This window comes from Plecotus auritus (assembly GCF_963455305.1).
Source record: "Plecotus auritus genome assembly, chromosome: 6".
Classification (NCBI taxonomy): domain Eukaryota; kingdom Metazoa; phylum Chordata; class Mammalia; order Chiroptera; family Vespertilionidae; genus Plecotus; species Plecotus auritus.
Genome location: NC_137773.1, coordinates 127,549,579 through 127,576,580, shown reverse-complemented (window position 1 = coordinate 127,576,580; position 27,002 = coordinate 127,549,579). Strand labels below are relative to the sequence as shown.

Sequence of the window (27,002 nt, the reverse complement as noted above, 5' to 3'; positions counted from 1 at the left end):
TGTCCCAGGCTGGTGTCCACCCCGCCGCCCGAGGAGAAGCCGAGGCCCGGAATTAAATACGTTTCGGCGCACAGGGTTTAAATAAGTTTCCCGAATATACAAAGGTGGGAGCCACACTGCTTGCTGCCAGTCATCGAGGAAACGTTTAACTTTCCAAAAATATGCTGGTTTTGATAAATAGATTTTAGCCTCTCTGCTATAGTTTCTTTCCCTCTTAATTTTAGACATAAGTTTATAGGTGTGATCTGTTTGGGGGCTGGAGAGGGTCTGAAGGGAGGGCGAGGCCGTCGCTCTCAGCTCTGCACTGTCCGAGCCAGGTCCTTCGTGGAGGGGGTGGCAGGGCCCGCGCTGTCGTGGAGTTTCCGCACGTGTTTCTTTAAGTCAAAGTTTCTGCAAAACCCTTTGCCGCAGGTGGCGCAGGTGAACGGCTTCTTGTCGTTGTGGGTGTGCATGTGGAAGGTCAGGTTGTAGACCTGGTGGAAGGCCTTGTTGCAGATGGTGCACTTGTACTGCTTCTCGCCGCTGTGGGTCAGCTTGTGGTTCTTGTAGTTCCCTACAAAGACCCAAAACAATAAAGTTCGGGGATGAAGTGGTAAGGGGAGGGTGGCGTCTGGGCCTCCCGGGGTTGGCTCAGGTGCCCGCGCTCAGAAGGCGACGCTTGGCTAAGCGGGCGCGACCTCTGCGAGTGAAGAAGTTGTCAAACTTCGTCAGCGTCAAGCCCGCAGCTCTCAGGACTGGCTGGACGGCCGAGCCCCCGCCTCAGCCCGTGCCCAGTTCCGCCTCCCCAGCCCCCACCCCGGGCCCGAGGCCAACCCCGCGTCCCTCCCGCTGTGCTCGGCCGGCCCGGAAACTTTCGCGCGCCCAGAGACACTTGGGGTCCAACTCTGGCTTGCTACTTCGCTCCAAGAAATTCTCTCGAACCCAGGCTTCGTCCCTCATCCCCCACCCCTTCTCATTAAAAAAATTTACTCCCTCTTGTCCCCCAACTACCACCTGGGCAGTCGACATGCTTTGCAAGATCAAGAGAAATGCCGAGGTTGGGGGTTCTGGGGACAGTAGCGGTTTCCCCGAGTCTTAAGTCGTTCCCACGTGGTGGATTTTGCCTACATTTTTTTAAAAATTATTATTAGAAAGGGGAGTTCCGGCTACAAAGGGAACCTTTTTTCTGTAAGGCAACACACTCTCTCCTACCTTCTTTCCCTCTGTCCCTGCCTTCCTCACTCCCCAGCTCCCAAATGTGGAGCCTCTGTGCAACCTACCAGAATCCAGCGAGGTCTACTAGCCGGCCCGGGAGCTCCTACCCAAACCCTGCACAACCCGATTCTAAAGAAACGCTGCGCGAGCCTGCAGCGCTCACGCTCCCTCTCGCCGGATCGCTTTGCCTTTCCGCTAGCGTGGCCCACCGAAACCCCAGGTGAGAGAAGTAGAGGGCTTCGCCCCGCACGTTACCTTTCTGGTGAAAGCCTTTGCCGCAAAACTCGCAGACGAAGGGCTTGTAGCCCGCGTGGATGCGGATGTGCGTGTTGAGCGTGGAGCTGCGGTTGAAAGCTTTGCCGCACTGGTTGCATTTATGAGGCTTTTCCTGCGGAGAGGGGCGCGCACACAGTGAGGTTGAGTGCCGGGCAGGGAAAGACCACCTCGGGGGTACCTTGAAGGAGCACCTTGGAGGGGCATGGGATCTCGGAGCGGAGTACAGGGAACCCTTGGCCATCCTCTCCCCAGCGACGTCGCTCAGGCGCGGGGTGTTGCGCGCGGGCCAGGCTGGACCCGGGGCCACGTACCTGGGTGTGGATAATTTTGTGTCTGCACAGCGTGCTGGCCTGGCGGAAGCCTTTGCCGCAGACTTTGCACACGAACGGTCTGGCTCCGGTGTGGACCGGCATGTGGCGGGTGAGGTTATAGTGAGCGTTAAACACCTATGGAAGGACACGAGGGGGCCTTGTGGTGTGTCCATGGGAGAGCTTAGCCTCAGGCCAGGGAGGCCATGGCTTACCCTGCCCAGGCAACACCCCTCCCCCCCAACCAGAGCCCCTTTCATTCTGCAAAGGGCTTCCCAACCCTCTGCTCTTGCCAGCTGTGTGTGGCCAGTGACCTCGGCACCCCCATTTTACAGAACAGGAAACTGAGGCCCCAGACTTGAGTAGACAGCTATTGGGGAGCTCCTAAACGTGAGAAAGGGGAGTGCCAGGCATCCCCAAGAAAGCAGCCGCCCCTGCTCACACCTCCCAGACCCCAGGGACCCAGGCCTCACCTTGCCGCACACCTCGCAGGTGAAGTTTTTAGGCTTGCCATCCGCGGAGGCACCGGGCAGCTTGCTGTGGCCCTTAACGCCGCCGCGCTCGGCGGTCAGGGCCGAGTTCTCTTTCAGCACCTGCTCCAGCGGCGCGGGCAAGCGCTCCTTATGAGCATAGGGGGCCGGATGGGGGAACTTGTCCGCGGCCAGGCCGGCCAACTTGGCGTTCTCCAGCAAAAAGAGCTTGGGGTGTGCAGCCAGGGCGGCGGTGGGGGCCTGTGCTGCGTTGAGGAGGCCAGATGGGAAGAGGTGGCCGCCTAGAAGCTCAGATGGCGGGTACGCTGCCGAGTCCAGGTAGTTGAAGTAGTAGAGCGAGCCGCTGGCCGGCAGCCCCACCGCGTGGTTGATGACCTGCGGCTTGATGACCCTGCCCGCGGGCAGCGCGGACGGCGCCAGGCCCAGCTCGGCTTTGCAGCACACGCCACAGTTGGTTTTGCACAAGCCGCTGGCGCCGCACACCGAAGCCCCCCCGCCTCCTCCGCCGCCCGCCCGGAGGCTGCTTTTCCAGAGCTCTGAGTAACTGAGCAGCGTCTTGGACGGCACGTCATAGCCCAGGGGCTGGAGGGGGATCATGCAGGGCAGCGGTGAGCAGAGGTTGAGCAATTTCTTGCCCTGGCCGCTGTCTGCCTCCAGTGCCCCCGGCTGGGGCTCAAAGGGCGCACGGGGCTCCGACGTCTTAGCCATGATGCGCTCGATGGAGAAGGCCAGCGTCTTGGAAGTGGCCGGTGACGCTCCGGCTCGGGGACAGGCCGGGGGCACCATGGTCTCCAGGGAAGCCGAGCTTGCCATGGCGCTCCGAGCCGAGCCGTGCAGACTGGGCCAGGGCGCAGCCTCTCTCCTCTAAGTCTGCATTCCGGAAAAGGCAGGGAGGGAAACCGCAGTTTAATAAGCACCTAGTCGGGTCCAGGTCACCCATTTGCATTCAAATGAACAGGGGCAGAACAAAGTGCACCCAAGGGTACCAAATTACCGCCCCATTTATCCAGCGTGCAAAGGGACCCACCAGCCCTGCCCTGGGACTTTCAAAGGGGGAGCGGGGAGGGTTTACAAAGGACTAGAAAAGAGAGAGAAAGAGAGAAAGGGAGGAAGAAAGAAAAGAGCCTCAAATTAACCCCCCAGAGCTGTTCCCTAGACCCCGGCCGCCGGCACGCGTGCTGGGGGCTGGACAGTGAAGGGGCAAAGTTACAGAGGATCGGAAAGCCACCGAGCATTTACCTCTTTCCCCCACCGCCACGGAGATGCCTTCCGAGCCATGCAGCGCGTTTCCTCTGTCACATTTTGATGGCAAACATCTTCCCCTCCGCGTGAGGATCACTGTCTTTTACATTCAGCTGACATCACATGAAGTCACTTCAAGTGGAATGACTCGGGCGGCGGCGCGGCTCCGCCAGCGGCCCCTGTGTACCCCGCGCCTGCCGGCCGCCGCCGCCACCGCCCCTCAAACTTTAAAAGGAGGCAACTGGCGCCCGCGCTCCCCTTGGGAAAGTGCGAGCGGTTCGCGAATCGGGAAGGAGGGGAGAGATGGGAGGGGGAGGGGGAGGAATCGTGATGGTTTTGCCGGTGGAAAAAAAAAGGGGGGGGGGAGTCCAAACCCAGGCAGAGTTCCGTGCGTGATTCACAACTTTGGGGGCCTATAGGTTTGGGGGACGCGGGGAGGACAGGGGGTCCTGGTCTCGCCGTCCCAAAGGGCCCCTGAGTGTCCATCTAGTTGCCGAAGTATCCCTTAGCCCTCTGCAGCCGAGCCGGGCACCGCGCTAATAAACTGCCATTTACCCACGGAGCCGGCGCCAGCCCCGAACACGCGCAAATGATAATTACCTCATTAGGATGTGGCGCATGGACGCGAGCGCCGCGTTTGGAGGGCGAACTTGTTAATGGGGAAATATTAATTTATGCAAAAACAACGAGCTTGCCTCGGCTGGCGTAGGAGGTCGGGAGAGAGCTCCCACCGCCTAAGGACGACCCCGAAGCATCGGGAAGGGCAAGGCCGCGCTTCCAGGTCCCCTGGACCAGGGCGACCGGCGGGGGCACCTCCCCCTCTCTGGCCAGCTCCCTGCCTTCGGCTGCGGGAGACTGCGCGGCCAGCTGGAGGACTGTTTGAGATCCTAATCGATCAGAATCGCTGATTTGTGATCGGGTGTCGGAGGCAAAGCCCGGCTCTGCTGTTGGTTTAGGGCTGCGTGCGGGGAGAATGCGGAGGGCAGCTCTCCCCGCTGATGGGTACTTGCTGTTTGTATAATTGAGAAGGTCCAATCTCCACCTGTTTAAGGAGCAGATTGAAACAGCAGAACCTCCCCTGGATCCTATTAAAACGCTTTTCCTCCTAAGGCCATTCAGTCGAACCAATTTTCCGAAGTGATTCATAGAGCTGAATTCTGCCAAGGCAGCTCTTTCACTTTTAGCCACTAAAGCACCGCGTGGAACCGGGTTTTGTGTTTTTCTAAAATAAAGAGAAGGATTATCAGAGGGGAGAGGGAAGGGGCCTGGATGGGGGCGGAGAGACTTAGTGTGGCCAGAGGTACAAGCAGAGGGAAGAAAAGGCCCTTTTCTAGACAGGCCCCAACTAAGTTCGGAGGAATTCAGCGTTTTGTGCCTGGCGCACAAAAGCAGCGCGCTCCGAGCCCGGTTTGGAGCGGCTGAATTCATCTGTTTGCAGACCATTCCACCTGCGTATCACAACAAACTGCTCAAAGACGCTCCAGCACTTTCAACAGGACGGATGCTCCTGGCGACAACAAAAGTGGTGGAGGCTGAGGGCTCTTATGGGGCGGAGGACGGCTAGCAGGAGAGTTAGGGAGAGAATGAGGTTTGGGAAAGGAGGAGGTGGGGGTGTGTGTGCATGTTTTTTTTTTTTTTTTTTAACTTTTGGATGGTTTTGTTTTCGGGACAATTATATCTTGCCTGCCAGCTTTTGCAAGACCACCAGCTTTGTGGCTGCAACCAGTTTAAGAGGATTATGGTGGGTATAATATGAGCAAACAGGGTTGAGGGTTTGACAGTGAATTCCATCTCCAAAGACACAGGACTTTGTGGCGCTCAGGAAATGGTTGGTGGACACAAACCCTCTCCCTTTTCACCCAGGAAAGGCCTGCAGGCACTGAGCATCCCACTCCAGGCCTCTGCTGCCAAACATCCCCGGAAAACCATGAGGGAAAGGGACTGGGAACGGTTTAGTTTTAACTTCAGGGAAACCACTCCTTCTTTCCTTCAGAACTTCTTTTCTACCCACTCCTCCTGAGTGTATGTTCAGACAGGATATCCACACGGCAGGTAAGGAAAGGAAAAGTGTACTTGGAGAGCAAGGAGTAGGAACAAAGGTCTCCAAGGGAAAGTTGCCCAGAGGGTGACTGCTGTGGGTTCACATCTCACCCTGCCAAGCTCAGAAAGTACCCCTAAATTCTGCAGTCACGAGTCTGTTCCCCTCACCCCCTCCCCCTTTCCAGATTTCAAAGCTAGAAAGGGGCTTATTCCTCTGGAGGGGAACATGTCCATACAGCCCATTTAATTTCAATGTTCAGAGAGGCAGAATTCCAGACCCAATGTACCCCCACCCTTACGTTAATGTGAAAGCAATAACAAAGGTGAACCCCCCCCCCAACCAAAACAAGAAACAAACCAACAACTCACCCCGGCATTGAAACACTATCACTACAGTCTCCAAACCTGAATTTCTATCCCGACTTTCCTGGGAATCCCATTCAGCCACCAGCCCCGTACCCCAAACCCATTTCCAAATTGGGTAATTGTGGATCTCAGAAGCAGCTTGCGAGATCTGCTGGTTTGAAAGCTGGAGGAGGCTGAAAGGCTTCCCGTGAACCTGCCTCGCCATCCCTCCCGCTTTCTGTAGCTGCAGAAGCCATCTCCCTGCCCGGCATCACAAAGGAGTGCTACCTCCACAGAAAGAAAGCGTGTGGGCAAAAGCAAGTTGCTCCTAATGTGCCTCTCTTTCCAAAGGTTGGGTGAATACACTGGCTTTTAGGAAAGTATTTAATTAGCTTCCACAAACTTCTCCTTCCCTTGTCTGCAGATTACACTGAAGTGGAGGGTTGGAAACTATTTTACACCTTGCCACTCACATGTTAATTAATCTCTATCTAACCCTAATTGCAGTTTATTCAAGCACCGCTCAACAGCTCACCCACACAATAAACACTGGTCCTACTTTTATACATATTACTTCATGTTAACACATTGAGTAATTAACTCCAGTACCAACTAATAGTGCAAACAAATATTTTCTGTAAACGAGATGATTTCAGGCAGAAGAATAGAGGACTGGGGAAACGTGGCTCTTGGAGGAGGGAGCGCTGAGATTTCACTTTGCTGCCCCCAACCTTCCAAATTCCTCCTCAGTTGCAGTATTTCTTTCCCCCTTTAGGGCCAAAATGCTTTTTTTTTTTTTAAAAAAAAAAAAAAGAGGGACAACCATAGGAATTAAAATTTCACAATTTTAGGGAGTTGATGGAGGGGTTCTGTGAGATAATGTAACTTTTTTCTACCTACACATTTTCAGTGAGGGAAAAAAATCCAAATAACATAAAGGGCAATAGGAAGATCCAGGGGTAAGATGTTTCAAGAATGTGGATCCATTCACGGAAAACAAAGCTTGCCAACCCCCCTCTCTAAGTAGTCCTGTCCTTGAGAGCGATGGTTTCCCCATCCAAGTGAACCGAGATCGTGGCGGCAGACTGGAAGGGTCAGTCTCTCTCCCAAACTGGTGTACAAGCTCCACTTTGGGGGTTCGCTGCCTCCAGGCCCACAGCTAGACCAGAGAGCCACTTGACCTGGAGGGCGCAGACGGGCCCCCGCAAAGCCCGCTAGGCCTCAGCGCGCTCCGCCCCGGGACGGGATTCCCAGGCAATGCTCCTGCAGTTTCAGGGAACCCAGGCCCCTGGCGGGCAGCCTCCCTGGACAGCGCGGGCTGGAACCCACCGCGCTTGGCCTGCGAGGCCTGGACCCACCATGCGCTCCCCCTCCACCCTGAGGACTCATCTCCGGGCCCATCTCATTCCTGGTGCATCAGCCGAAAGACAGACGCTTTCCCCTCAGCCCATCTGGCCCACGCCCAGGCCTCCACACTGCGGCTGCGGTGGGGAAACGCTGCCGGAGCGAAGCCTGAGCTCTCCCCACGGTGCTAAGCCCAGCGCTTCTGTGGCTCCACTGGGCCTGACCCAGACCGCGACCTCGGGGATTTGGGGCTGTGGGTCGCCGGACCCCGGCCAAGCCACTCGCACGGGGGAGCCAGGCTCAACCCTAAGGACTGGAGCTCAGTGTTTTAATTGAAATCGCAGTTTAGGCTCAGCTGGTGGCTGTCTGTCGATTTTGCTGGGGCTTCTCTGGTGGGAAGCATATTAAATATGACTAGCCGGCTAGCCTCCCCGCCTGCCCCCTCCCTCTAGCCTTTTTATGGTCAGTAACCCAAACATTGTAATGATGACTGACTTTTGTTTAAAAAAATTTAATGCCAAAAATCGCCCTCCCATTAGGACACATTACAGAGCAGAGGCCTTTCGAAGGTGAAGCCAACCTCAGAGGAAAACCCCTTTCTTGAGCGAAAGTTCACACATTTGCATCACTTCTGGGATCCCCCAGGGGAAAGGCAAGCATCTCTACTCCAAGAAGGTGTCATTCCAGCCCTGGCGGCTTGTAGCTCTTGGTTCTAGATGATATTAATTAAAATACTATCATTTTATTTCTGATGGATGATTAGATCACAATCAATACATACAGACCATCCCATGCCACCTTCCCAGGGGGTGAGCAGCGTGGGGGCAGACGGCGGGCTTAAGGTTGCTGAGTAGATCTGATGTTATTTCTTGTGGCTTCTCTGTAACTTGTTTGGAAAACAAAACAGAAACCCCCAAACTAAACTTTATGGTTTAAGAAGTCTTTCTCCCTCCCTTTCTTCCTTACTTCTTTCTAAAGGGACATTTAGGATCTGATTTACATGGTGCCGCGCTTAAACGCTGAAAATAGATTAACTCCTGAAGACGAATTCTTCTGCGATCTCCCCCTCTCCCACCCCCAGGAAGCATTTTATTGAAAACATTCCAACCGGCTTGCCAGAGGCAGGCTCGTCCCAGGCGCATGGGGCCTTGGCCTGGGGTGTGCACCGTTTGCAGGATTAGCACTTGTGAGAGACAAAGAGCCCCAGATACCCGGGCGAGGCGAGGCTGGGTGCCCGGAGAGCTCCCGGGCTCCGGATATCCGCCGGGAGCGCGCAAGCAGTCTCAGGCCTGGCCTGGGGGACAGGTGGGCCAGAGCCGTCTGCATCTGCCCGCGGCCCAACGCCGGTCCCACTACACCCGGCGGCTGTTCTGCAAAGGGAACTGGTTTGAAAAATCAATGCACCGGCTTGGTTTCACCCTCAAACAGGAGAGACGCCTATAAGCCAAGGGCAGCGGGGTATCATGGTTTCCAGAATTCCCCCAAACTTCTTCGTGACAACTCAGAGGACATTCACTGCCTCTTGGGAAACCCGGGCCTGGAGCGCACTCCTAGGCCAGAGGGAGTCCTCTAAAAGAGCAGGTCTGCAGTGTGCCCTGCAGCGAGGTGTGCTCTCCCCTCTGCCTTGATGCATATATAATCGCACATATATTTAAAATGTATTTAAATATATATCCTATATGCATATGCATGCATATTGTGTATATCTCTATGTGTATATGTATATATAGCCCTGCTATTGACAACCCTCTGCTTAGAAATGCCATTTGATTAGGAATCTGATCCCATACCCGGGCGCAGCGGTTTGCCGGCAAACGTGTCATTTTGATAGGCGCAGTAGGGAAGGCAGTGGCCTCGTGCAAACGTGTTTTTTTTTTTTGTTTTTTTGTTCCTGACACGTGGTTTTGTTGTGCAACCCAAAGGAAACAATCGTTTATAGAGAACAATTATTCTATATTAAATATATATTACACACACAAATACATATGAGTGTGTATAATATATAATGAAAACACATATGTAATAAAAAGAACAAGACTTTTTGGTGAGTGACAGGCCCTGCCTAGTTGGGGTGATGGGGATTTCTGACTCCCTGGGAAGCCGGCTTAGGATTGTCCTCGTTATTTCACTTGGCAGTTAGTTAAACTCCGTCGTGGATCCTGACCAAAGGTATTAGTGTTAAGTGCTGAGAGCTGGGGTTAGGGCTACGGGGAAAGGAGGGCCTGGAAGGGGCGATGGGGGGAGAGGACCTGATTTCAGGTTCGCCCAGACTTCTGGAAGTTTGCCGGTCAGCATAGGTGTGACCCGGCTGGTGCTTTGGCTTCAAGTTAGAAGCCTGGCTCCACAGTTAGCTGAGAATCTGAAAGGCTGGGGTCGCTTGACAAGTGAATCCCTGGGTTCTGTTCAGTGTGGCTTGGATAGCAACTTCTCAGGTGTGTCTGCTAACAAAATATTCCTCCGGGCCCTGAGGTTTCCGGAGCTCGCCTGTGTTCAGCCCAACCCCACCTTCTCACCTGGGTAAAGACTTCTGTCTGCGTGCCTCACACCAGGAGTTTATAGGTTGGCTCAGGTAAAAACAAAATGGAAACTGCAAAAATGCTGAATAGAGAGCCACCTGAACCGTCAGTCTCTTTCTACCTCTGTCTCCCTCACACACAGACCCTCCCTCTTTGCAGCTTAAACGAGGGCCATCTGTGGGTTACTTACTACCAAGGGCCCATATTGCATGCCAAACACAGCAGTAAGCTAAATACCCACTTGTCCTATGAAGTCAGTGCCTATAATCAATATGCCCAGTACAGAGACTTGAAAATTGAGGCTGTTGGAGACTAGACAACACGTCTAAGGTCATGTAATTGGCAGCTTTAGGAACCTGTGTTCCTAACCACCATGATAAAAAACCGGAGTTAAGCAACTAGCCCCAAGTGCTGACAGAGTGTAAATTGGGACAAACACTGAAAAATTGTTTGGCAGCATCTATTAAAATTGAAAACTTGAATTCTTCATGACCCAACAATCCCACTTGTAAATAGAACATGCCCAACAGAAATGAGTATTTATGTCACCAAAAGACATGTACTAGACTGTGCACAGTGGCAGTATTTGTCATAGTCTTAAACTGGAAATTGTCTGAATAACGAGCAAGAGGGACGCCATAAATACATAGTGGTATGTTCACAAAATGAACTACTACACATCAATAGGAATCCACAAATCACAGCCACACTAAACAACATCAACGAGTCTCACAAACATGATATTGAGCAAAAGCAGCCAGATCCAAAAGACTGTATTTTGCATGATTCCACTTAAATTAAGTTCAGTAATAGGCAAAGTTTGGGGGCAAGAAGGGGCTTATGGAGTGCTGGTGAGGGTCTATTTTCTGATCTGGGTTCCGGTTTATGAATATCTTCAAGCCGTGTATGCTTACTATTTGGTTATTTTCCTATATATTTGAGACATGTCTAAATACATTTATTTGTTCACATTCTGTATACCTATTATATCTCTATATATGTGTTAAATAAGTGACTAATCAGCATGAATTTATCTGCCTTGCCCCCCTCACTTTCTTCCCCCCACCCAGTTCCCCAAAGAGATATTGCTCCTCACCTGTCTTTTGAGTACTGTGTCTTGGATTTCTTTCTCTGAACCAGAAAACCACATAAATTAATTGGCATTTTGTATAGACTTTTAAAAACAAGCTGCATCTAAATTTCTAACATCATTGTCTTTGGAGTTTGCACAGTTGATCCATTTTCCCAGGGCTCAATGCTTAATCAGGGGAGCTCATTTGAAGCATTTTTTCTCATCTAAGACCTCAGCAGAGGAGTAGCAACTTTGAACTTGGACTTGTACTCTTTGCCGAGGGTTCCAGGTGAAGAACCTCAGGCCAGGAACTGCTTCAGACTTTCCAGACACACAATCTGGCAGGCTGCCTTGGGAGGTGGAGGGTCTGGTTGAAGGCAGGATGGGGTATGGGATGTTTGCAGGAACTGGCACTAATAGAAAGCCTTGGCAAGTCTAGAGCTCAACTCACTGGGTCTTGGCCCTAGACAAGACCAGGGGGAAAGACAGGATCTTGGCTCTCTGGCAAGTGACCCAGTTAGCAGAACTAACAGTTTTGCTCTGGGAGATTTCCTATCTTAGCAGGAAAAAGCCCTGGGACACAGGAATCAAACCTAATACATTCCCTTAGTCAAATCCATGCTGAACTCTGCCAGGAGCACTGGGGGCAAATCTGATGTCAGCACTTTTAGAAAGTTAAGAACCCACAATTAAGCAATTAAGGTGGGGGTGAGGAGGTAAGAGCTGGTGCTCTAATTTAGCTACATGAAAAAGGTAAGAATTCTCTGGTATTGAAAGAGTGAGAGGAGGGAAGACCCAAGGTGATGGAATTCATTCATTAGTTAGCCAGCACACCTGCTTTGAGGCTTTCTATCCTGGGCACTATCTCCATGCCAGGAACACAGTGCTTGCTAGATCGCTACAATCTCTGCCCTCATGCAGCTTACGGGCCTTCATGCAACCAATAGGTAGGCACAAATACCTTCTGCAAACCGTGCTCCAGGAATGAGGCATGGACGATGGGCATGGCTGGGATGGTCTGAGACTCTCAAAGAGGACAAAATTAGAGGGGAAAAGTAAACAAACAGAAAACACAGCCCCAAAACCTCCCTGATGGTGAAGTTAAAATCCATCAAGGCCACAGGCTAAACTAATAAACAAAGGGTTTCTGGAGGCATTTGCATGATATGGGTGAGACTTCCCCTGGCAGCTCATTGCCCAGTGCTCTTCTGGAGAGAGAATGCATGTCACGGTGGACTGGGGTCTCCCTGGAGCACAGCATTTCTTAAGATGTTATGACACCACATGAAACTCCTTTCTGGGCTTTGTTGGGCTGAGTGTCTTTGAGGCAGAGTGGGTTCTGGAATCAGATCAAGTTAGAAGCCTGGCTCCACAGTTAGCTCTGCGCACCGGCAGGTTACGAACCCTTTCTGCAAGCCCGAGTTGCTCACTTTGACGGATGAACATGGACTTCAGCACAGGGTGCTGCCAGGTAAATGAGAAAATGCGTAGGCCAGTTCAGCACCAGCCAAAGGAAAGCCCTCAGAGAATGCTTGCTGTTGTTATTAAAATTCCCTTGTTATTCCTAACTGTGGTCCTTCAGTCTGAAGGGGGAGAGAGGGGAGACAGGACAACAAAATTTCTTATTTTGCTTTTCACTTGTTTTTGTAAATAAAGTGAGTGTTTTTTTTCTGATTAAAAGGCAATTAATGGAGAAATTTTGGGAAAAGCAGAGAATTACAAAGGACACAGTTAAAATTGTGCAAATCCCACTACCCAGAAATCAAAGACAATGCTTTGGCATATGTTCTTTCTATGCATTTGCAGGGCTGACATCATATGGTATACACTATTTTATAATCTGCTTTCCCACTAAAACAGCGTGAATATTTCCTCATCTTTTAAATATGCAACCAAGACATACGTTTAATGTCTCTGTAGTACTCCACTATATGGTTTAACATGAGTTAAAGGATCCTTTGTTAAAGACTTAGGATTGTTCACAATTTTGTGCAATATCCCATTAGGAACATTCTCACACAGAAGTTTTGTGTGAGGGAGAACTGTCCAGAGACAGGGGAGGCCAGTGTCACATATTTTTGGGTGTCCAGATGGTTCCAGCTTGCATTAGATTTTGAACATTTCCTTGAGAAACTTCCCTACTCCCTGCTCTTCAGAAGCCCCAGGGAGAAAGGGAGCTGCTATGCCCTCTATGCCTTCTAGACCTTCTTGTCCCTCCGTGGGCAAGCTAGCTCCTAGGTCCTGCATGTGGGTGCTGACCTGGAGCTGGAGGTCTGGACCTGTAGGGGGAGCCGTGGGCTAATGGGGCCAAGGTGGTCTATGCCTCTCCCAAGAGCTCTCAAAGGACCTTGCTCTGGCCTTGGTCAGATGTTTTGCAAATGCAAGCTGGCTGGCCAGGAGGGGTCACTGCTGAGAACAGCGGGGCCAGTTGGAATCTCTCACCATGCCTAGAAGAAGAATCAGAAGTTCCAGGGGGAAGAAGTACTAGAAACGAAAAGAGGGTTTCTGTCCACACAACAAACTAGGAGAGAAGGCGCAAAGTTCTTTACTCACAGGAGCTAGATTTTCATGTTGGATGTGAGTTTCTCTCTAGCAGGGAACTGCAAGCTTTTCATTACCTCTCTGATTTCCACTGATCACTGGTGATTGAAAAATAGCCAAGCCTTATTATGAGTTTTGAACAGACACAAAGTACAGAATAGTGTAATGAACCCATATATCAGCACCTAGTCCCCAAAAGATCAATCTATGGCCAATTCTAATTCATCTACATCCCCATCTACTCCCCCTTCATATTATTCTAAAGCAAGTCCCAGGCATAATATTTTTATCTATAAATAAGTACCGCCATCAAATATATTAATAATAAGTCATTAACATCTTCAAATAGCCTATCAGTGTTCACATTTCCAATTTTCTTATGAATGTCATGATTTATAATAACCCTATGCTTAAATTATGGCCCATGTAAGGCCCATACATTATGGTTGGTTATTATGCCTTTAAGTCTGTTAATGTATATGTTTCTCTCCATCTCTCTCTTTTTTTCCCTTGTAATTTATTTCTTGAAAAAAAAAAAAAAACCCACAAAAACAAATCAGGTTTTTGTTTTTGTTTTTGTCCTGGGGACTTTTCCACAGTCTGCGTTTTGCTGACAGCATCACATGGTGTCGGCAATTTAAAAGCTCCCTTCTGAAGATGCTGCCCTTCCTCCTGGCACTCCTCGAACATTCCTGTGAGAGTAAACTGTGCTAAGCCCCCTGCCCGTGACCTCCAGGAGGCAGTGGCCGCTACGGCTCAGCCTTGGAACCAGCTGGCCACATACCAGCTGGACTCAGGAATACGGTTTGTTGGCTGAATCAAAGGACAGAAAGAAAAGAATCATGCTCTCTTTTGTTTATGTTCCTGACTACAGTTAAAGGCAGACTACCTTCTCATTCTCTCTGGTTCTAGAAGGCAGGCTGGTGTGTTCGTTCTCCTTACTCATATTTGGAAAGGTATCTAGTTTTTAACGGAAGGGAAGGGAGCCATCCCAGACTTTCCTTGGATATTGAGAAGATATTTATTTCAATTCCAGAATAAAGATTTCCTCACTACCACCCCCTCCCCCATCCCCTTGGGGATTAAAGCAGAGGGGGTGCAGTGTAATGCACAGGAGAAATTTACCAATCTGCAAGTGAGAGCTGGCTTGGGGGATGAAAGAGGAGCCATGGCAAGTAAGTCTCTGTCCCCCTAAATTAAATTGGAGCACATGCTTATATAACATAGTTCGGTGGGGGAAGTTTCTCATTTGGTTTATGTTTGCAGATTAGATTAAGTTCTCACCTAGAGAACATGAAGGAGTAAATAAATTAATATTGATCATTTTGGAGGTTATTAGTAGATCAGAGTTTTGTGTTTCTTCATTCAATGACTTTTTTTTCTGAGATTTTTTTTATTGTTTAAAGTATTACATATAGTAGTACATATATCTCCTTTTTTCCCCCCCATTGACCTTCCCCCAGCCTCCCCTACTCCCTGTCACATGCCCTCATCCCCCCGCCCCCAGTGTCTTGTGTCCATTGGTGTGCTTATATGCATGTATACAAGACCTTTGGTTGATCTCTCCCCCACCCTGCCCAACACTCCCTAGCCTTCCCGCTGTAATTTGACAGTCTGTTCGGTGCTTTACTGCCTCTGTATCTATCAATGACTTTTGGATGCAGTAAGAATAGCTGCTGACACTGAGTTCAAGCAACATAATACAGTAGGCAGTGAGAATCAAGTCTCCCTTCCACCCAAAAGCTCTAGTCTGCTTTCCCTGAGGCAACCACTGTTACTGGTTCCTTTCTATGTACAAGGCCCTGTGAGCTTAGTAATTATTAGTGATTACTGTTATTATTCCACTAACAATGTGACCCTACAAAGCAGGTGGGGTGGCTATCCCTGTCTTCACATGGAATAAATGGGGCTTGGCAGGTGCTAGTGGTTAGTCTAACGCCACATGTTTAGGTAAGTGGCAAGAGCCTGAACGCATAGCTAGCCGGCGCAGGACCCCACACCCATTGCTCTTCACCATTATTTCATCCTATCTGGGAACACTAAAACATGACTGACTAATACCCTCAAACAGTAGAATGTGTCAAATAGTTTTGACCAGTTTGATGGTTTGACTTTCTTTCAAAAAATTAAAAATGTATAGCTCACATGGTTTATATAAAAAAGGAAAAGACACTGTCCCCATTTTATAGGTAAGAAAATTAGGAAGAGAGACAATGGACAGAGCAAGGGGTAGGATGGGGAAGTGAAAGGTGAAGAGCTTTGGCAGGGGTTCTCAGTCATTCTCTCTCTCTCTCTCTCTCCCTCCTACCCTCCCTCCCTCTCTCCACAGACCCCTTTGACAGTCTGGTAAGACTGTGGACCCCTTCTCAGAATAATGTATAAGATAAAATATGTACAATTCCAAAGGAGACCAACCATATTGATATCCAGTTGTCAAAATCTTAACTAAACACTGTTACCAGCTTCTTCTGAGTCCCTCCTACATCACTCAGTGCTCTTGGTTGCCAACAACAGAAACAGACAGCGGAATAGGAGTTCGTGGAGTAGCTCACATAACCTATCGAAGGCTGGGAAACAGGCTCAGTCAGGAACTGAGAGACAAGGGAAGTGAGACACAGTCAAAGAGCCACAGGGTCAGCTCTGCTTGGGCGCCACTGCTGCTGGGCCACAGCCCTGTCCCTCGATGCCCTGGAATGGCCTCTACTGCTGGCACCTCAGGTCCTTCTCCTAAGGGTCAAATCAGGGGTGGGCAAACTTTTTGACTCAAGGGTTACAATGGGTTCTTAAACTGGACCAGAGGGCCAGAACAAAAGCATGATGGAGTGTTTGTGTGAACTAATATAAATTCAAAGTAAAGGAGCGGAGGGGAGAGCAAGAGAACCGGATAGAACAGCCGGATCCGGCCCGCGGGCCGTAGTTTGCCCAAGGCTGGAAAGTTCTGAGCTAGAATGTCTGTTCATTAGCCTCATTCTAGCTGTCAGGGTGGGAGGAAGGGACATCCTTTTCCCTTCAATTTCCATGGGTTTTGACTTAGATTCTGGGAAGGCAAAATGACAAATATCTATTTAATCTCTTGAAAATGTGTGTGTGTGTGTGTATTACTTTAAAAATTTTTTAAAGGTGGTTTGCCCTTGATTTTTTAAAAGACTCAACAATGTATCTTGGCTATTTTGCAGAACCAGCATATATAAATCCACTGTATTCTTTCTCACAGCTCCATTGTATTCCATTGTGGTGAAGGCTGGGATTTATTTCACTACTCTTGGGGGACCTCCAGTCTAGCCTGGTGAGGCAATGTTCCTGGTATAAAACATGATGTTTCTCTCTCGCTGTCCTCAGGCCAGCGTGGACCACAGTCTCTGCCCTGGGATGTGGAAGGGTGATTGTAATAGAGGCTGTTGGTGCTGTACCCACTCCCCTGGGCCTTACCACTTCACTGTAGCTAGTCCTGATTTCCCCACTGCTGTTCTTGCACTTATTTACCTGAGGGCTTTATGTGATGACCAGTTTTCTCTGTTCACCTGCCCTGCAGGCCTGCGTGCTGGAGAATTACCTTCCCTGCCCTCACCTCTCAGCTGCCCTCGATGATAAGAAGGATTTGGGTATAAATACCCCAGCTCTCTCACCTCTCAGAAGGGATAACTCTAAAATGTATGTTCTAGCCAGGCTCCTATTTCTCTAGGGCAATCAATCCCCAGCTACCAGTGGCTACCTTTCCTTCCCATGCATCCCTCCCCATTCCTCTATTCATGTTTCCTGAGATCACCTCCCAAGAAAACTGTTTGCATTAGAATCCCTGTCTCAGGGTCTGTTTCTAGGGAACCCAAATTAAGGCAGTGATGATGAAGAGGAGACATGGAAAGAAATTCATTTATTCATTAATTCATTTCTTCAATAATTATTTACTGAGATCCATGTCAATGGAAAGTAGAGTACACATAAATGTAGACAAGGGAGATCAATTCTTCTTCCCCAAAGCACAAAATCAAATGGTAAAAGAGGACTTGGGTGTCAAGAATACCTTGCTCGATACATGCAAAAATATGAAAACAGACCAGCAACTTACACCACACACAAGAATAAACTTAGAATGGATAAAATACTTAAATGGAAGTCATGAAATCACATTGATCTTGTAAGAAATCATAGGCAGCAAAATCTCAGACACCTCTCATAGCAACATGCTTGCCAATACATCTCCTAAAGTAAGGGAAACGAAGGAGAAAATAAACAAATGGGACTACATCAAAATAAAAAGCTTCTGCACAGCAAAAGAAACCATCTACAAAATGAAAAGGGAGCTCACTGCATGGGAGAACATATTTTACTAATGATGCATCCGATAAGGGGTTAATTCCCAAAATATATAAGGAACTCATACAACTTAACAAAAAGAAGACAAACAATCCAATTAAAAAATGGGCAAAGGACCTAAATAGACACTTCTCCAAAGTGGACATACAGGAGGCCAAGAGACAAATGAAAAAATGCTCAAAGTCACTGATCATCAGAGAGATGCAAATTAAAATGACAACGAGGTATCACCTCACATCTGTTGGGATGCTTATCACCAACAAATCAACAAATGACAAGTGCTGGTGAGGATGTGGAGAAAAGGGAATGATAGGACACTGCTGGTGGGAATGCAGACTGGTGCAGCCACTGTGGAGAACAGTATGGAGTTTCCTCAAAAAATTAAAAATGGAACTGCCATTTGACCCAGTGATCCCACTTCTAGGAATATATCCTAAGAAACCAGAAATACCAATCAGAAAGGATATATGCATCCCTATGTTCCTAGCAGCACAATTTACAATAGCTGAGATCTGGAAACAGTCCAAGTATTCATCAGTAGGTGAGTGGATAAAAAAGCTGTGGTACATGGACACAGACAACAGGGGGGTGAGGGCATGAAGGGGGTAAGGGGGTAATGGGGGAATAAGGACACATATGTAACACCGTAATCAATAAAGAAATTTTTAAAAAAAGCTGTGATACATTTACACCATGGAATACTATGCTGCTGTAAAAAGGAAGGATCTCTTACCCTTTGAGAAAACATGGAGGGACCCGAAGAGTATTATGCTAAGAAAATAAACCAGTCAGAGAAAGACAAGATCACATGATCTTACTCATATGGGAAATCTAATGAACAAAATAAACTGATGAACAAAATAAATCCAGAGACAGAAACATGGAACAGACTGATGAATCTGAGAGGGAAGGCAGGGGTGGGAAGGGGGGTGGGGAATTAATAAATGGGGAACTTTTATGCCTATATGCATAGCCCAGGGACACAGACAATAGTGTGGTAAAGGCTGAGGGGTGGGTGACGGGGGTCAATGGGAAAAAAAAGGGGGCATCTGTAATACTTTTAATAATAAAGATAAATTAAAAAAAAAAGAATGCCTTGCTCAACACGTTGTGGCCAATGTGCAGCTGGTTCTGAGTTAGTTTTTGGGAAGAGGTGGAACAAGAACAGGGAGTAGCAGAGCCCAGCTTCTAAAGGACCCATACCTGAGATCTGTTCAGAGCCTAAAACGTGCAGCAGGCTCTTAAGAGCTTAGGAAATTAACAGTAAAATGTTAGCTAACATTTACTGAGCACTTAGGTTTTTTTTTAATAAAAGCACTTTAGATGTATCAACACATTTCATTTAACCCAATGAGTTTATAAATATAGGTCACACTTGGGGTATATTATTCTGGTTATTTCTTTTTTACAGATGAGTAAACTGAGGCCTGGGGAAATAAGTATTTTGGCCAAGATTGGAGGGCTAGTGATTACCACTGATTGTCTGAAATTGGCGCCAAGGTCAGCCTGACTGCAAGCCTGGCCCGCCGTCCTCAGCTTCCATCACCCCTGCACACCAGCCACCCAGGGGTTACAGTCCTGGTCCCTGCTTCCACCTTTACTTGAACATTTAACTGGAATGGTTTGCACCTCCATTCTTTATAACAACAGGATCTAGGTCCCTTCCATCTCTTCTTTCTCAAATAGAGTGGGGGGGAGGGAGGCAGGATGAGCATGTGTTTCATGTCCACTCCTGGGTCAGCCCCTAGTTCTGCCCCTGCCCTCCGTTCCCTGTGTGGAAGGCTCTTCCCTTGGACACAGACCTTTCCTTGCATTCTCCGAAGGAACATTACCCCACGACTGTGTGCAGCAGCAGCCTTGTTATGCAGGCATAGTAGCCGCAGAGGGCAGATGCAATGTGACTTTGTTTCCTGACAGTGGGAGAGATGCCATTTTCAGAGATGTTAAAAGTGAAGAACGTTTTATTTTAGAATCAGTGAAGTAGAATAATTAATTTGACTATAAGTTGGAAAAGAAGTGTATCAGAGATGGCTTTACTTGCTATCAATGCAGAAGGAAATCCACTTTCTTGATTCAGAGATCATTAGTCTATGTTAATGTCTCTGGAATTATCAGAACTATTCTGAGTTTTGGAGAGAAACTCATCTCCACACCCTGCCACACATCATTTCAGAGGAGTTCAGCTTTCAACATCAGACAACTAGAGACGGTTGTGTCATTGAGCATCTTCTAAAGAGTTCAACTTCCCAAGGACATTGCAATGTCAATATTCTCCATACGCTCTGGAATTTTTAGTCTATAATCTTGATCTTTGATTTTTATGAAGGGTACTTTTTATTCAAAATGAAATTAATTACACCAAAGGATACTGTGGGGGAATTTATTGTGTTCAAGACCCTGTTTCAGGAGGTATTTGAGAAGACTGAGTGAGTTGCATAGTTCAGTAAGTAGTCCCATTCACAATAATATAGTGACATTAAACCCTGGCCAGTGTGGCTCAGTTGGTTGAGCACTGGCTTAGGAAAGGTCACTGGTTCAATTCCTGGTCAGGGTACATGCCCAGGTTGCAGGTTCAGTCCCCAGTTATGGTGGGGTGGGGCATGTACATGAGAGCAACCGCTTAATGTTTCTCTTTCTCTTCCTTCCTCTCTCTCTAAAATAAAAAAAAAAAAAAATATATATATATATATATATATATATATATATTAAAAATACATAGTGACATTAAAATTTGAAACTTAGTTGTAGCTTCCATATAAACTTTACTTTTCTATGCACCAAATACCACCGGTATTTGTCTTGTTAGGTTGCCTTTGACTTTAAGTACATTCCAAATTTCCAACACTTTCTCTGAAATTTGTATCATCTTCAATTACATGTTTCCTGCTTGAAGATTTAAGCAAAGCCTTGTTTATTCTTTGAAATTGTATTCACCATCCAGGAAACAAGCCAACTTGTTTCTGATGGACACAGGGAAATATGCCAACTTAACCATGTTTACAGTTGCTTTTTGCCATCACGCTCTCAATTCTTAGGAAACAAGAAAAAAATCTGATGTGTGTACTTCTTTGGCTCATTGTTGCCTGTGCATTCCTTAGCTTGCCGTCATGTGGGTGAATTGTGATCATTTTATGCCCTGTTCGCTGGGGGCCCTGATCACTTTGTCATGCAGCGTTCCTCGCTGACCTCAGGATAGAGAGCTCTGCTGGCAGGTCGCACGATCACTGGTTCTTTTCTCATCTTTTGCTTAATTACAACAAATACAGATTTACAACTTTAGATGAAATGCATGGTCTCATGAGAAGGAAAAACAGATGATAATTTTAGTATTTAAGTAAAGAAACAAAATCTTGAATAAAAGATGACTATTGATTTTTTTAAAAAATGTTTATCAAGAATTACAGAATTGTGCATAATTTGCTTTTAGTTCAGATTTTTAAATCATGTGCTGATGGAAATTGGCCGTGAAGAACACATTTATTTTGGAGTTTAAAATTTAAATAAAATGAACTTACTAAAATTTATGCCGAAACAATAATGACGGAACCCTTGTCATGGCATGACTGCTCATACTTAACTGGAAATTCAGGTAATGATAGTGAGAGGTGGATGGTTTTCCTAAAGTTGATGAGATTCTTCACTTCATTTAGTGATTGTTTCTTTATTGATGAAGTACTGTATATTGCAATAAATTCAGTTTATGCTTTCTTGATCATACTCAGGTGTGCTCTAATGTTCACTCATTCAATTTAACCAACATTATTGAGTGCCTACTATATCCAAGGCATCAGATTGGCAAACACAAATGGATACATAGTCCCTGACCTCAGAAGCTGGCAGTCTAGCGGGGAGACAAGTACATAAATAGATAATTATAATACAGTGCAGTTAGATGGAGATTGAATTTAGGGGGTTTCAGAAATTCTTCAGTCACACATTTCAGTCTCTGGGGTCACTTCCACAGATGGTCATTTCCTCCATTATGTTTCAGTCCATCCTAGATTTCATCCTGGATTTTCAGTTTGCCTTACTTTGTTCTTGTTTCTTCTTTGACCAGACAATCTCCTTAAATATGACACAACCATGAAAAGTAATATGGAAAATCTATATGTGCAGACATGAAAATGATTTTACCTTGATAAATGAAAAATATAATTTGCCTTAGTGGGCTGAGGATGGATCCCATTTGTGAAAATACATTTAAAAATATAAATACATAAAATACATAAGTACATCTAACTGGATATTGGATGGTGGAGATATATATATATATATATATATATATATATATATATATATATCTCCAATATACTTGTATGTGATTTGAACATATGTGGGAGAATATGTGCCCATCTGTTAGCAATGGCTACTTTGGGGAAATGGGTTGGGGAAGGAAGAGGCTTCAACTTTTTGTTTCATATAATTCTTCTCTATTTGATTTTTTAAACTTAAAAAATGTCTTTAAATATTTTGAAAAAATAAAAATACTGGTTAGCTCTCTGTTATTCAGACGGACAAACCCAAACTCAGTGAAACTAAATGTCCTCCTTTGAAATCTGAATCCACCTTTCCCACCCTAGTCTTTCCCAACCCCTTGCACAAATCTTCTAGCGCACTGAGCAGAGTCACTGCCGTCTTAAGTCAACATGTATTTGTTGAGCGTTTACTAGCTGCACTGGGAATGCTTCAGCCAAGAGAAACATCCCCTCAGCTCTCTCTGCTTTAGTTTACACCCTTTCCTGTCCTCTCTCTGCTTTTCAAGGCCTGCCTCTGCTAGAAGCCGTCTTTCCTTCTCCCTCCTCTGAATCTTCTAGTAGTTAATCTACTTGAATCTTTTGAAGATTCATATTACCTAGACCCATGGTCGGCAAACTGCGGCTCGCGAGCCACATGTGGCTCTTTGGCCCCTTGAGTGTGTGGCTCTTCCACAAAATACCATGGCCTGGGCGAGTCTATTTTAAAGAAGTGGCGTTAGAAGAAGTTTAAGTTTAAAAAATTTGACTCTCAAAAGAAATTTCAATTGTTGTACTGTTGATATTTGGCTCTGTTGACTAATGAGTTTGCCGACCACTGACCTAGACTAAAGGTTCTAAGAGTAATCAGATCATCTACGGTTTTGTACTTGTAGACTTCACGTATTAGTTGTATATCTAGTGACTGCAATGAAGGTAGAGTAGGAGAACTGGTAAAGGCCACACCTTCCTGAGTTGGAGAAATGCTGCATGAAACATGCAATTCTGCAAATACCTGGCAAGAAGAGTGTGACGAAAACGGAGAGAAGTAGAGTGTTAGGAGGGTATTTGCCAGGGAAATGGACAGAGACTCGAGGGTGGGTTTGGAAAGGCTTTCTGGGGAAGCCACATTTAGCTGGGTTCGAAGGATGAGATGAGGTGCTTAGGGGGAGGGTCACAGGTGGGAAGAACTGGGGTGCACAGGAGGAAGTGAAAGATGATGGTGGATGCTGACACCTAGAGTGAGAGGAGCAGAGTTAATAGAGGAAGCTGGAGGGGTGGGCATGGCCGTGCACAACACCTTAGGATTCATTCTATGAGCGAGGGGAGCCACTGGGTGCTTTTAACTGAAGGAGGGACAGGTGACACTTGCCTTTTAGAAAGGTCCTGCTGGCTGATGAGAGAGGGGTTAGAGAGAGCCTGGCTGTTTCTGGCAGTGCCGATCAGTATGTTCCCTGAATGTTATATGGGTTAATATTTCCATCAACACCTCTATGCCTCACTGTGCACCGAAGGGTCGAGGGTTCGATTCCCAGTCAGGACACATGACTGCGTGGAGGGTTCGATCCCCAGTCAGGGTGCATTCGGGAGGCAAATGATCAATGTTTGTATCGCTCTTTCACTCTCTTTCTCTCTTTCTAAAATAAAAAAAGGGGGAAAGAAACACGAGTTTCCCAAGAGAGACTACCCAAATTGCCCATACATATGTTAAAAAGCATATGTATGGACTCCATTTTTATAATCAAGTGAACTACAATTATACACCACTACACCACTTACCAAAATGATAAAAATTAAAAAGAGTGGCAATACCTAGTGTTGCCAGGACGTTGCTACCCTGCTGGTGAGAGTATAACTCTGTTCACGTCCCTGGAAAACTGGCAGTGTCTCCTAAAATGAACATGCCTTTACCCATCACCTGGAAATTGCATCAGAAGACATGTGCAAGGAAATTCATGGCAGCATTCTTCATAATAGCCCCAAACTAAAAAAACAACAGCACACTTTAATACGAATAAATAAACTTGTGGTTATGTCATACTTTGGAATATAGAGTAGTGAAAGGAAATGAACCACAGTGACACCAACAATCTAATGTAGAACAAAAAGAAAACAGACACTAGAGAATATACGTTGTGATTCTAATGATGTAAGGGTTCAATTCAATGAGTGCAACTGGAAGTTAGGATGGTGGTTACCCCTGGAGAGTAGGAAGTGGTAGAGATGGGAAAGGGCCTTGGCATTGGTATGCCTGGGGGTGTTCATTACCTTCTGTTTATGACTTGGTAGTGTTCCATGAGTGTGTTCTGTTTGTGGTAAATCACTGAGCTATACACTTAAGATTTGTGCATTTTTCTGTATGTATATTTTAATAAAAAATAATAAAAAGGAAAGAACAGAAAACGTAAGATTTTGTCCCAAAGGAATAAAAAAGAAAGATCAAGATACCAAAACTGCCTCCTTCTCAGCTTTGAGTGTCTAGGATAATCTTGACTTAAACTTGGCCAGTTCTTCCTCTGTGATCTCTTCTGATGCCCCGTCCTCCCCACAGCCCCCTTCCGGGACCACTACTCACCACGCCCCTCACTGGTCGGCTGTGAGGAAGACTCCTCCTGAAGGAAGTGTTTTAACCTTGGTTTTAGAGACAGTCTTTATGACTTGCGTCTCTTTATGCCTCCTGGATCGCGTCTTTTGGTTAGTTATCTGACTCGCTCAGTTTGTTCTCTCCCAGACTTCCTGAGCATCTTTTTCTTTTCCACTTTCATACTTAGGCAGATGCTTCCTCTTTACTTGCAATTTTTTTAATTGTTTGTCATTGTTGCAGGAAATATGCTTTAATTTGCAACTCAGAACATAATACAAATAACTTTATAAAAATTTTGTCACACTGACTTAACGTGGTGCCATTGGGCAAAGATTGTTCCCACCTGAATGATGCATCCCACCACTCGTAGCACCAGGTCCTCTGGATTCACGTTTCTACAGGGAGCTGGGCCAAGGTTGGCCAAGTTACCTTAACCTTTCTCACTTCAATGTTCTCATTGACAATCAGGATAATAACAGTCCTCTCCTCTCAAGTTTGTTGTGATATTTAAATGAGGTAATAGATGCAGCTTGCCTGGCATAGAAGAGCTGCTCAGTAAGTGGGAGTTGTTCTTATAACTCGAGGGCAAGGAGTACTGTGATTTGCACCTGCAGACGTCGAGGATTAAACAAGAGTGGGTGGTGCTTTTCAGAGGGGTTGGTTTGTAGAGAGCAAGTGGTGAGCACTGTGCCTGGTCCTATTGGAAAAGTGGTCATTTCGCCTAAACCTCGGTCAGCCCCCGGCAAGGTCAGCCTGTTTAGGGACAATCACAGATGAAAGAGACCAGGCAATGCCGCCTTTGTTTCTTTCAGACCCAGGTGATGACATTGCTGACAAGGCTGGGGAAAGAGAGACGTGCTCCACAACGTAGAGAATCCTGTAAAATGCTGTAACAAATATATAAGAATCATATATAATTGGCACACACTTTGTTTGAATGCAAACACTGCTGTTAAAGTGGTGCTTAAAAACAGTTTGTTGGCCTTCTCTGCGCACAGGAGAAACATTTCTCTCGTTTACACGACTCCCTTGCTTAGCAAACCCTTATTTATCCTATAATGCAAGTGTAATCTGCCCAACATGTCCAAATGCCCGCAGACTCTGCATCGGTGGAGGCTGAATTCAAGAAGTTTCCGGCTGTCCCTCGTGAAGACGAGCTCAGAAAACGATCCAGTCCAGCAGGCGGGAGAGCGCGCTAAGAAAACCACTCCTCCCTCCCGCCCCCACCTCTGCCCGCTTCGTGTGTTCCAGTTCTGACTTGCATAGGAGACAGAGGAAAAAAGACTCAAAAGTGTATTCTTCGAACGTTTGAATAGTTCTTTATTGAGAAGCCACAGTTGTTCACACTTTCATAACTGTAGGCTTTATATAAGGCAAAAGCAGGATGGATCCACTAGTTTACACAGAAAGAGGGAGCTCTGCAGCGGACCCCAGGGTCGTGCAGTTACAGGTCAAAATGCAATGTACATGACAGATATAAAAAACAGGTGGAACAAAACCATTGAAATCATGGTTACAGCCTACTGAAGGAGATACCCATATCTTATTATAAACACATGTATAGTCTAGGGTTGTAACTTAAATATTCAGTTTTTTACATACACGGTTATTGAAACAGAAAAGCAAAATGTAACATGTAATAGGATAAACTTGGACAGAAGACAGTTGCTCTGAACTGTGCTTGATGTTCAGTCTCGATAGGCTAACCTTTGCCATGGCAATGAGGAGGATCAGCCTACGGGTATGTAGCCATCCTGTTTTGGCTAACTATAAGGATAAATGGAAGGATGGTAACAAGGACACCAGGGGTTCATGTTTTAGCTTTAAGGGAACAGAGAGAACCAAACGTTGGTTGTTGGTGCATTGCCTCTTGTTTCTCAAAAAACAAAGCAGAACTATGTGTCTTAATTAAATTAATTTATTATACTCATTTAAATAACTGACACCCACATATGTGAAACCAAGAAGTGAAAGTACTGGGTGAACTGGCCCTCACATCCATTCATTGTCAACGCATACACGGTACGTTAATGAAGCATCATTTGACTTTGCTGGCAAAGGGACACGCCTAGCAGTGGGACTACGTGTTCTCCATGAACAGGATTTAAAGAATGGTGCTCCAGATTGCTGTAAACATATAGTCGTGGGGCAGGAGATGGGGGGCTTGAAGGTCGTTTGCTAATCTTGATACCACAGAGCTAAAATGGCAATTGTATTGGTAAACATCTCATGGGCATGGTGGGTGACAGAAAATTCCCTAATGGGGTAACTAACAGACTAAGGACATGCATTGGTTATAGGGTCCAGGCCCGGGCCTTCTAATCGTCCTCTTCGTCCTCCTCATCGCTGTCCTTCATGCTGATGCCCTGGAGGCCGCCACCCTCGCTCACCGACGCCGTGGCTTCCTCCACAGTGAGACGGTTCCGGATGGTTTCATACGTCTTGCTGTTCAAGGTTGAGTCCAGGACCCCTTGCAATCGGAAATCCCTGTAGGTTTTCTAGG

General features: G+C 46.8%; 2 protein-coding genes across 17 annotated transcripts in view; both read right to left on the bottom strand.

Annotated features, from left to right (window-relative positions):
- Positions 1-293: 293 nt before the first annotated feature.
- On the bottom strand, positions 294-3,097 carry FEZF2 (FEZ family zinc finger 2; the record flags this gene model as incomplete). Its single annotated transcript, XM_080675558.1, has 4 exons — positions 2,252-3,097; positions 1,782-1,916; positions 1,450-1,582; positions 294-553 (listed from the first exon to the last, which is right to left on the bottom strand). Exons 1-4 carry the CDS (start codon positions 3,080-3,082, stop codon positions 294-296), a joined length of 1,359 nt encoding a protein of 452 aa, XP_080531684.1. The 5' UTR covers positions 3,083-3,097.
- A 22,695-nt stretch (positions 3,098-25,792) lies between these two features.
- The window catches only part of CADPS (calcium dependent secretion activator), a 459,193-nt gene continuing 457,983 nt past the window's right edge, over positions 25,793-27,002 (bottom strand). For all 16 annotated transcript variants that reach the window (XM_080671526.1, XM_080671528.1, XM_080671527.1 and 13 more), the window contains one exon: positions 25,793-26,997. In XM_080671526.1, coding sequence (XP_080527652.1) covers positions 26,818-26,997 — 180 coding nt within the window. In that variant the 3' untranslated portion in view covers positions 25,793-26,817. The remainder of the gene's footprint in view (positions 26,998-27,002) is intronic.